We start from the raw sequence: 11,287 nt of genomic DNA on the forward strand, positions 1-11,287 counted from the left end.
AAAGACAAAAAACCAAAACCTCTATATAGAGAGCAGCTATATATATATGTCAATGGTGTTGTAACAGAATTGAAACTTAAGCTTTGAATTGTGGGGTGTGGTGAAAAAATGGAGGGAGAAGAAGTAAAGAATGAAAACAAGACGCCATTGTTAGAAGGGTGGAAGCTTAGTGGAAGTGGACGGCGGAGCAGCCACCGGATAAGTCGCCGGAACTCAGTAACATCTCTGAGGGGTGATTTCTTGGCAAGATTACCTGAAAAGGTCAAGTCTTGTGTTAATGATAATGGTGATGTTGAATCTTGCTCCAATATTGACCTTTCCAAATCCTCTTGCTTAACTAAAGGTTCTCTCTTTCTCCTCCCTCAATTCCCCTTTTGCTTATAAGAGAAAGGGCACCTCGGTGTACTAAGCTTCCGCTATGCACTGGGTCCGGAAAGGGCCGGACCACAAAAATCTATCGTACGCGGTCTTACCGTGCTATTTCCACGGTTTGCACCCTGGTCACATGAGATCACATGGCAGTAACTACGCTAAGGCTCCCTTTCCCCTTTTGCTTGTCAAGAGTCAATTTTAAAGAAAACAAAAACGAGTCATTTTTGCTAACTTTTGGTATTATATTGAACTAGATTATATCATCTTTAATCACAAAATGGTGAAAGAACACAATGTTAGTAAAAGTTTCTTAGTTTGAGTCTTGAGAAAGAAAAGTGCCAAACTTCTGTTACAGAGAGGGACTGGTTTTCTGTTTTTTTTTTTTTAGTTCTATCTTTGATATTCTGTGTATATCAAGCAGCTGACATGTATATTTTTTGTGTCTATCTGTTGTGTTTATTGGAGAAAGTATGAGGAGATTGGAAATATATGTTGTGTTGAAATTGCTGTCTAAGCTACTACTTCCTAGTACATTTCAAGTATATGGACTAGCATAAAGTATACATGTGTTCTATTTGTGAAGGCAAGGGCGAAGCCTGGAATTTCGTGAAGGGTGTTCAAAATTTAATATATACATATAAAAAATACTTTTTGACCTATATATAATATATGTTTCTATATATACAGTATAATTTTTCGATGAAGGGTGTTCGGTTGACCATCCTTCAATGTATGTGGCTACGCTGTTGTGTGAATGAAGTAGAGAAGACCTTGTGAAATTGATTGGGTCATTTTCTATTTTGTTTCATTTATTTTGGTTTTTTGGGTTGCAATATTTTGTGGAATGGGCTTTTGTCTTAATTGTTTGTGGTAATGGTTGAGCATGCATTTTCATAGTCCACATGACAATGTTTTAGCACAATTAAGGACACTAGTCGACTATTCGTCAAGCTGAAACCTGCAATTTTGTTTACAAGTTGTTGTTGAAGGGTGGGGAAACATTATGTTATGTGGTAGAGATAATGCGATGATGAAATTTAGTGGAAGATGCTGATCCTAGGCTAAATTTGGTGTTTTGACCATGTTCCATTAGATCTTAAGGACTCTCAAAACCTGTATGGTGTTTGGTTACACCTCTCGTCCCATTCCCTTTCCTCCTTTAGTATCAAACTTGAGTGCGTGGTTGGAAATGGAGATTATAAGTCTTGATGATATGTAGGTATATCAAGAACAACTGCTTGATAAAATTCTTTCTGTTATTCCTTGCACATTAACTTCATTAAGACTCTGAAGGGTTTGAAAGGATATCAAATTGCACCCCGCCTACAATGAAGCTAGCTTGTTTCCCTTTCTTTGTTGAATTGTTCATTCCCTCTTTCATTTTTGCGGTTTTTTTTTTTACCATAGGAGAAAAGGACTACTATGAAAAACAATTTGAGACATTGAAGTCATTTGAAGAAGTTGATTCCATTGTGGCATCTAATTGCATTGATGCTGAGGATCTTGAAGAACAAGCTCAACATGAGAGGGCGATGAAGATCTCCAATTATGCAAATGTTGTATTGCTAGCTCTCAAGGTAATAACAATTACATACTTATAGTGGCGGACCTAAGTACAATGAAGGGGGTTCAATTAAATCCCCTTCGTCAAAAAGTTGCTCTGTACAAATAGGATAAAGATAATTTTTTGTATATATATATATATATATATTAGTTTTTGAATCCCCTAGACATAAGAGAAGTTTTAAATTTAATGGTAAAGGGGGTTCAAAAATTGCTATAGGTCACAAGTTCGAATCTTAGGTGCGACATTGGTGCATTTCTTGGAATTGGATTAAAAAGAATGTACGAATGCCGCACCTAGGATTCAAACTTGTGACCTATAGCAAGTTTTGAACCCCCTTTACCATTAAATTTAAAACTTTCTTATGTCAAGCAGATTTGAATATATATAGAAAAAGTTTTTATCCAGTCTGTACAGAGCAATTTTTTGACGAAGGGGATTCAATTGAACTTAGGTTCGCTACTACTTGCACTCCAGAAGAAATTAGTTTGCAAAAATGGTGATTATGCAATTTCATATAATGGCTCTGGTAACACATTTTGCACCTTGGATATCAAAGCCAGTATTAGTGATGTTTTATGTATTTTTCTATAATGGCAGTAATAACCATCTTGCACCTTGCAGATCTATGCCACGGTGAAGAGTGGTTCTCTGGCTATTGCTGCATCTACATTGGATTCCTTACTTGATCTCATGGCTGGTGGCATACTATGGCTGACTCACCTATCAATGAAAAATATCAACATCTACAAATATCCTATAGGGAAGTTGCGAGTGCAGCCAGTAGGAATTATTATATTTGCTGCTGTTATGGCTACACTTGGTATGCGATCTCTTTGACATGCTAACCATTTCATCCTATTTGCATTAGAATCTATTGAGTCGTTAGATTTTTTGGGGGAGCTATGTTAAGAAAATTATCTGTGAGAATTCTATTGATATTATGCTCAAGTTACGTCCATTTTAGGCTTTCAGGTGTTGGTTCAGGCTGTAGAACAACTAGTTGAAAATAAATCTCCCGAAAAGATGACCTCTGATGAGCTTGTCTGGTTGTATGCTATCATGATAACAGCCACAGTGGTAAAACTTGCTCTTTGGCTCTACTGTAGAAGCTCAGGAAACAACATTGTCCGTGCCTATGCAAAGGTGTGTGTAGTATCTTCGCATTCTAGCTTTGCGTCCTTATCCTGATTGTCTACTTGTCTAACTTGAAGATACCTTTGTCAGGATCACTATTTTGACGTGGTTACTAATGTAGTCGGATTGGTAGCAGCTGTCCTTGGTGATAAGTTCTACTGGTGGATCGATCCCGTTGGTGCCCTTATCCTTGCAATTTATACAATCTCCAATTGGTCAGGAACTGTTTTAGAGAATGCAGGTAATTCTTGTTCCTTTCAACGCGGTGGTTTTCTGGTTATTCGGGACACATATATTAGTTAGTTAATGGCGAGAGTGAAAGAAGAAGAAAAATTGGTAATGAGGGCGGGCTTCTGCTGCCCTTCTCACCTGATGGAACATCACTTCATCATAGTGAATCACAGTTATGAAGAACTCTTTTCTTTCTGTATATATCTTGTATAAGTTTAAAGGGCAGCCGGCGCACTAAGCTTCCGCTATGCGTGGGGTCTGGGGAAGGGCCGGACCACAATGATCTATTGTACGCAGCCTTATCCTATATTTCTGCAAGAGGCTGTTTCCACGGTTTGAACCCGTGACCTCCTGGTCACATGGCAATAACTCTACCAGTTACGCCAAGGCTCCCCTTCAATATCTTGTATAAGTTATTTTTCTTAATCGAATCCATAAACTATTACTAACATAAATAAGGAAATATCACCAAATGATAGTAAGTGCTGCAAAATTTTCTGCTTGCAATCCTATTGTTTGATAGCCCAATTGAGATATTGGAGCTCGAATTTACTGAAGAAGTTCGTTCTTTCCATCGTGAAATTCTATTACTAAAGAATTTCACAAAATATTGTCAAAATGTTGTTATGGACCGAAGAATGTCTGATGCTAACCTGAACAAGGTTTTCTCATGTAGCGTCATTGGTGGGACAGTCAGCGCCTCCGGAATATTTGCAAAAGCTAACATATCTTGTTATAAGACACCCCCAAGTGAAGCGCGTTGATACAGTTCGGGCATACACATTTGGTGTTTTGTACTTCGTAGAGGTCAGTCTCCTGAATATCTCTAGTAGCATATATAATGATATTTCTGTCAGTCAAATTTAAAAGTTTTCAGCTTCTCTCACAACAGGTTGATATCGAACTTCCAGAAGATTTGCCATTGAAAGAAGCACATACTATTGGAGAAACTCTACAAATAAACCTCGAGAAACTCCCTGATGTTGAACGAGCATTCGTTCATCTTGATTTTGAATGTGAACACAAACCAGAGCATTCCGTCCTCAGCAGGCTACCGAACACTGAAACTTAGCTTTACAGTGATGTTATTCCAGAAAAACGTGTACGAAGTACTAAGAGATGTGGATATACAGAGGAGAGTTGGAATGATATTGGTTTCCGGTTCAGTTGCTGTGGACACAATCATTTAACTGGTGGTGTAAGTGTATATTCATATGATTCAGCACAGTGGATTCTTGAAAGAGATATAGTGAACTTGATTTTAATTTCAGTGCGAGAAGTATTTGTGTCATTTATGTAAGGTTGCAGGTTCACCCCTATTGATCATCTTGTAGATCCTTTTGTAATACTCCCTCCGTTCACTTTTAGTTGTCCACTTTAGACTTTTCACGCCCATTAAGAAACAAAAATGAGATATGTATTTTAAAATTTTACCTATAATAATGATAGCATTTCCAAAACTCTTGGGAAGTAATCTGGGGAATAAGTAGTTAATGATGAAGATAAGACAGAAAAATAGTATTACCGTTTTCAAGCTAACTGAATGCCTATCTGCTGCTAGTTCTGTTCCACTATCTGCTCTTACTGCTCTCGTTGCCGGTGTGACAGTCTGAGTAGACGGTGCAGTTTGAGGCTTTCGGACAAGACTACTTACTGCAGTAGACTAGATTCGAAACTAGACTTAGGTAAGGCCACAGGGCATCCCCTCTTAGTTTTGAGTAGGCGGAACCATTCTGTTTTGGTTCTTCTCCATGGGTGATCCAGGAATTTTCCTATTATTTTTTCAACTGAGATTTCGATATAGAAGGCCGTTTTTGTGTTTCTATGAGAAGATCGACGGAACCCACGATTCTTAGTAGTAAGTCGTCGGCATATCGCGCGTAACAAATCCAGAATCGGTCAGCCTTTGCATCATGACGCCGAATCATCTTTCGATGAAACTGCGCGTTTTTTTTTGCTCAACTATTTTTTTTTATAACGATTTTATTGCCACTTGAAAACAAATTACATTTGTTGAAGGAGGGCTAGGCCTCGCCTTCATTATAACAATGTTAACCTGGGGAACCAGGTTAATGACCTATGAGCAAATTACATGTTCCCAAAAATGCCAATAAAAATAAAGCGGGTACTTCAAGGTGGCTCGTAGATAAGTCCACTAGGCTTTCTCTTTTTGACTCGAAAAGATGGTAGCTGCCATCTATCAATGTTCAAGAAACCTCTAATTTGTCTTGGTAAGATATTAAAGTGAGTGTATATGTGTACTTCATCAGTGGTGTGACTTAGAGAGGCCAATCTATCAACAACTTTATTGGCTTCTCTAAAACAGTGTCTAGTTTGGATACCATGATCTTCCACAATTTTCTTGATATTATTCACCGTCTCTTCCAATCTCCATGGTGTAGAAACTGTATCGTTGATGCAATTTTGAAGGAGCATTGAGTCAGTCTCTCCAATGACTAGATTGTACCCCATCCTTATCTAGTCCAAACAGAAATGAGGAAGCTTCAGCACTATTACTGGTACCTTGTCCCAATGGCATAGTGAAAGCCGTAATAAATCTGCCAAGTGCATCTCTAACAACTCCTCCTCCTCCTCCTCCACATGTACCATGAATGCACGATCCATCAGTATTAAGTTTCACATATAGGGGGTGGAGGCTTGCTCCAATTTACCAGAATAGTTGATCTTTCCGAAAATCGGTGCTCTAGTAGTTTGCACAAGTTGTCCCAATCACCTGGTACTTTAACTTTTCTAAAGCATGATTTAACAAGGTTGCTAATGTTGAAAGTAATCAATGAGATGGATCTATTGAGTGCTGGATTTTCTGATTCATACTTAGAGCTGCATCTTGATCTCCACAGCTCCCATAGAATAATTGGAGGCATAATTTTAGTGACATAAGAGGTGATGGAGTTGCTGGTTCTGAAATTCCAACAGTTAACAACAAAGTTCTGAGCTGTCTCCACTTCAGGAACCATACCTGCGCCAATACAACAACATTTAGAAACAATATGAATACCAAATTTTGAAACCTTGTCATCAGTTGGGATTCTGCCATGGGTTGCTTTCCATGTAAGAAAGGCCATCTTATATGGAACATCATTATGCCATATTCTTTTATCAAATTGGGATATATGTCTTTTTTGTCTAAAAAGGTTCCATGCAAAAACAGTAGAAAATTTTTCATTCTCTGAGCAAGTCCAGATTGGTGTATCATGTGCTTGCTGGGAAACATTCAATGTGGTATTGAATACCATCTCTTTGATAAAATTGAGAGGGTGAGGTATGAGTTTGGACCAGTCCCATTGTCCATTTCTATACACCTCAAAAACTTGAATATTTTGCTGAACCATCACACCTTCCAATTTACTGCATAAAGGGCCTTGTTTAGTCCAATTATCAAACCAAAAATTAACATCCCCTCTTCCTACCTTCCACCAGATATGTTCTTCCATTTTATGCCTCACCTCACACATGGCTTTCCAACAATGTGATTGACCAGGTCTCCATTGGACATTGGTAGGGTGCACATTTGTGCAATATTTGGCCTTTAAAAATTGAGACCACAGTGAATTGGTGGTTCTGAATTTCCACCGTTGCTTAGCATTGAAGGCTTTGCAAGTGTCCTCCAGGCTTCTGAACATAGAGCCTCCTTCGTATGGATAACAAAGATTCTTCCAGGAAATACAGTGGTGTTTATCACCAGTTTCATTACCTAACAAAAAAAATCTAACTACAAATTTTTGAATTTGCTCAAGAGTCCCCTTAGGAGGGTGAACAGCTGCTAAAGTGTGAATATTAATAGCTTGTAGTACATACCTTATGAGGACTGCTCTTCCACCAGCAGATAAAAACTTCAAATGTGTGATGACCCAAAAGGTCATCACTTGTTTTAAAATAAAATTCTACTTTCCGAGGCCTTGAAAACCTCATTTAGCATCACCTTGATTTGCGTGCGTGGTCCGGACCTATATCCGGAAAGCCTTCTATGTGAAAATATGAGAAATAGAAATTCTAGAGTTAAAATCTGATTATGGTTGACTTTGGTCAATATTTTGAGCAAACGGACCCGGATCCATGTTCTGACAATCCCGAGAGGTCTACAATAAAATATGGGACTTGGGCGTATGCCCGGAAATGAATTTTGAGGTCCCAAGCCTTAGAAATCAATTTTTGAAAGAAATTATGTTACTGAATTATCTAAGAAATAAAGAAAAGAGTTAATGTTTGAAACCATTATTATCGGGCCCATATTTTGGTTTCAGATCCCGGTACAAACTTGTTATAGTATTTGGAAGATAACTTTGAAATTTGGTGAAAAACGGAATTTATTTGACGCGAGTTGGACTTCCGGTTGAAGAGTTATGAAATTTGAGAGTTCTTGATGAAAATATGAGTTTTGAGGTTTAATTCATAATTTTACATGTTATTTTGATGATATGATCGCACGAGTATGTTCATATGATGTTTTTGAGTTAGTATGCACACTTGGTTTGGAGTTCCGAGGGCTCGGGTGAGTTTCAGGTAGGTTCCGGGATGTCTTAGGCTTAAAAACATAGTTGTTGCAGGTTCAGAGAAGTGGAAGGCCTCTGAACAGACCAGTGCGGTCCGCACAAAGAGGAATGCTGCCGTGGAGGGGTTTGTGCGGCCGCACTGGATTTTATGCGGACCGCGGTGAGGGCTCTGCGGCCGCACTAGATTCTGTGAGGTCCGCGGTGAAGAACATTTCACTGGTCCGACTTCGAAAGCCTATATCTTTTGATCTACTAGTAATTTTGAGATGATTCAAAAATGAAAGTTTTAGCCCTTCGTGTCTAGTTTCCAGAAAGGTAAAGAAATTACAATTTGGACATCTGTAGGGAACGTTATGACCAAAATACTAAAATATATCACTGCAGTCCACAGGAAGAGTTGTGCGACCGCACTCTATTTTGTGCGGTCCGCACAAGGAGTCTGAAAGGGGTATATTAAAACGAGATTTTCAGTTATTTTTCATTTTTCAAAACTCCAAAAACATAAGAGGCGATTTTTCAAATAGCCTTCCTTCTCCAAAACATTGGTAAGTGATTTCTAACTCGTTTTCTTCAATCATTAACATCTTTTCACATGATTTCAACTCAAAATCAATGATTTTTATGGGGTAAATTGGGTGTTTTGGGTAGAACCTAGGTTTTTCAAAAATTGGGGGTTTGGACCTCGATTTGAGGTCCGATTTCAAAACAAATTATATATTTGAGTTCGTGGGGGAATAAGTAATCGGGTTTTGGTTTGAACCTCGGGTTTTGACCATGTGGGCCCGGGGGCGATTTTTGACTTTTTGGGTAAAACTTTAAAAAATTAATTTTCATGCATTGGGGTTGATTCATTTAACGTTTATTGATGTAATTAAGTAATTTGTGACTAGATACGAGCGAATTGGTGGTGGAATCAAGGGGTAAAGCTATAATTGAATCGTGAATTGTGTTCGTGGCATCGAGGTAAGTGTTTGGTCTAACCTTACCTATTTGCTATTTGTTTCTTGTTGAGTACGACGTATAGGCATGGTGATGAGTATCTATACGTTGGTGTCAAACATGACCGTGAGTCTTATAATGTGATTTTCATAATTTCATTGTGTTATTCATGCCTTGATGAAGATTGCTATTTGTTGTGTAAAGTTGTGGAAAGAATTGTGACCTATGAACATTGAAGAGCGTTGGCTCCAGTTGTATAATGAATTGTGAAAATATAAGTGATAATTGAAACTCTAGAGCATTGGCTCAAGTTGTGAAGTGAATTGTGAAGTAAAAGTGAGAAAGAGAAGAGATCATTATGTTGCCCCCTTGCCGGGCTACTGTTGGGTTGTGGTTCCCTTGCATTGTGTTCTTAATGGATACTACGATTGCTTAGGTTGATGATTCTTTGTGTTGGGTAGGGATTATAGTTATAGATGAGGTAGTTAGGTGTCGGAACAAGTTTGGTTATAGTTGAGGCAGTTAGGTGTTGTAACAAGTTTGGTTATAGTTGAGGCAGTTAGGTGTTGTAACAAGTTTGGTTGTAGCAGAGGTAGTTAGGTGTGGTAACGAGTTTGATTATAACAAAGGTAGTTGGATGTTGTAATCAGTTTGGTTATAGCTGTTTCTCCCTTGCCGGGACGTATTTACTTATGCTCTCGAATCTCTTGCGGGGATAGTGTAGACCTTATTGATCCCTTGTCGGGACTCTCTTTATAATTGTAAATATTATATATGGATTGGGTTTCATGTCGTAACAATATTATATATGGATCGGGTTGCACACCGCAACAATATTATATATGGATTGGGTTGCATGCCGCAACAATATTATATATGGATCGGGTTGCACGCCACAACAATATTATATATGGATCAGGTTGCACACCGCAACACATATATAATGAAATGGGAGCGGGTGGTACGCCTACCACAAGATATAATGAAATGGGAGCGTGTGGTACGCCTATCACAGGATATAATGAAATGGGAGCGGGTGGTATGCATACCACAAAATATAATAAAATGGGAGCGGGTGGTACGCCTACCACAAGATGTGAAAAGAAAGTGAAATATGCCTTTGTTTTTCCTTATTCTTGTAGCAGTTGATTTTGATTCCTTTATAATTCTCTTGATATTCTGTTTTTACCTGTTATTCCCCGAAGCATGTTTCCCCCTCCTATCTTTATTAGTTCATTTCTGTATTTCCTTTCTGCTGTATATATATATTTGAACTGCATAGGTTTATTTGGTAGTTTGGCCCTAGCCTCGTCACTAGTTCGCCGAGGTTAGGCTAGGCACTTACCAGCACATGGGGTCGGTTGTGCTGATACTACACTATGCGCTCTTTTGTGCAGACCCTAGTGTTGTAGACTTCGGACCGTAGTGAGATTGCTAATCCTTGTTCATCAGGCGACCCGAGGTAGCCCTGTCCGTAGGCCTTGGCGTCTCCTTCTATCCATTTTCCTGTTTCTTACAAGTATTTCCAGAGGCAGTGTCGTATTTAATTCTTTCAGACCTTTAATTGTAGTATTCTTAGACCGTCTGTGAAACTGTGACACAAGTTCTGGATAGTCGAGACTCAAATAGCTGTAGCAGATAGTCATGTTTAGATAGGTTATTTTTTTTCTTCCGCTTATGTTATATTTCGCTGTTTAAACGTTATTTCTTCGTAATTGTTAAAGAGAACAAATTGGTGAAAAGGTAGATGGTTCAATAATTGGCTTGCCTAGCTCATATTAGTAGGTGTCATCACGACTCCTGAGAGTGGGGAATCCGGGTCATGACAAGCTGATATCAGAGCTCTAGATTACACGGGTCTCACAGTTCACTGACAAGCTTAGTAGAGTTTGAGGGATCGGTATGGAGACGTCTGTATTTATCCCCCAGAGGCTACAGATTTAGGAAAAATTTCACATTCATTCTTTCCTGTCGTGCGATTTTGTTCTCTCAGTGCTAAATTGAAACCCCTACTCTTGTCCTTTCATGAATGGCGAGGTCATGTATCGCTTTTTTAGCCGAACAACAATGCAGACCGGTGATAGATCAGCTACGTCTTCAGAGGCTTTATGGAGGTTGGATGGGTTTCACCAAACTCTTCACTACTACTTTCAACGGTGCATCTTCTGAGGATCTCCAGGATTTTCTAGACAGCTGTCACGAGGTTCTCAAGAACATGGGGATAGTTGAGACCAATAGGGTCGATTTTGCCACTTTTCGCTTGTCTGGATCCGCCAAGACTTGGTGGAGGGATTTCTGTTTAGCTAGACCAGTCGAATCGCCATCTTTGACTTGGGAGCAGTTTACTCAGCTATTTCTGGAGAAGTTTCTCCCCATCACTCTGGGAGAGGTCTATCGGAGGCAATTTGAGCATCTCCAGCAGGGTTCTATGACTGTTACTCAGTACGAGATTAGATTTATTGACTTGACTCGTCATGCTCTTATCATACTTCCCACTGTGAGAGAGAGTGATGAGGTTCATTGAGGGACT

General features: G+C 39.0%; 2 protein-coding genes across 2 annotated transcripts; one reads left to right on the forward strand and one right to left on the reverse strand.

Moving 5' to 3' along the window:
- Nucleotides 1-4,764, forward strand: LOC104223330 (metal tolerance protein 4-like). The gene is made up of 7 exons (XM_009774752.2): nt 1-343; nt 1,780-1,949; nt 2,561-2,759; nt 2,904-3,082; nt 3,164-3,314; nt 3,981-4,111; nt 4,197-4,764. The coding sequence occupies exons 1-7, from the start codon at nt 109-111 to the stop codon at nt 4,374-4,376; spliced, it is 1,245 nt and encodes a 414-aa protein (XP_009773054.1). The 5' UTR covers nt 1-108; the 3' UTR covers nt 4,377-4,764.
- A 1,170-nt stretch (nt 4,765-5,934) lies between these two features.
- Nucleotides 5,935-7,188, reverse strand: LOC138881921 (uncharacterized). The gene has a single exon (XM_070162224.1). The coding sequence runs from the start codon at nt 7,186-7,188 to the stop codon at nt 5,935-5,937; it is 1,254 nt and encodes a 417-aa protein (XP_070018325.1).
- Between the last annotated feature and the right edge of the window lie 4,099 nt (nt 7,189-11,287).

This window comes from Nicotiana sylvestris, chromosome 11 (genome assembly GCF_000393655.2).
Source record: "Nicotiana sylvestris chromosome 11, ASM39365v2, whole genome shotgun sequence".
In the NCBI taxonomy this organism is placed as follows: domain Eukaryota; kingdom Viridiplantae; phylum Streptophyta; class Magnoliopsida; order Solanales; family Solanaceae; genus Nicotiana; species Nicotiana sylvestris.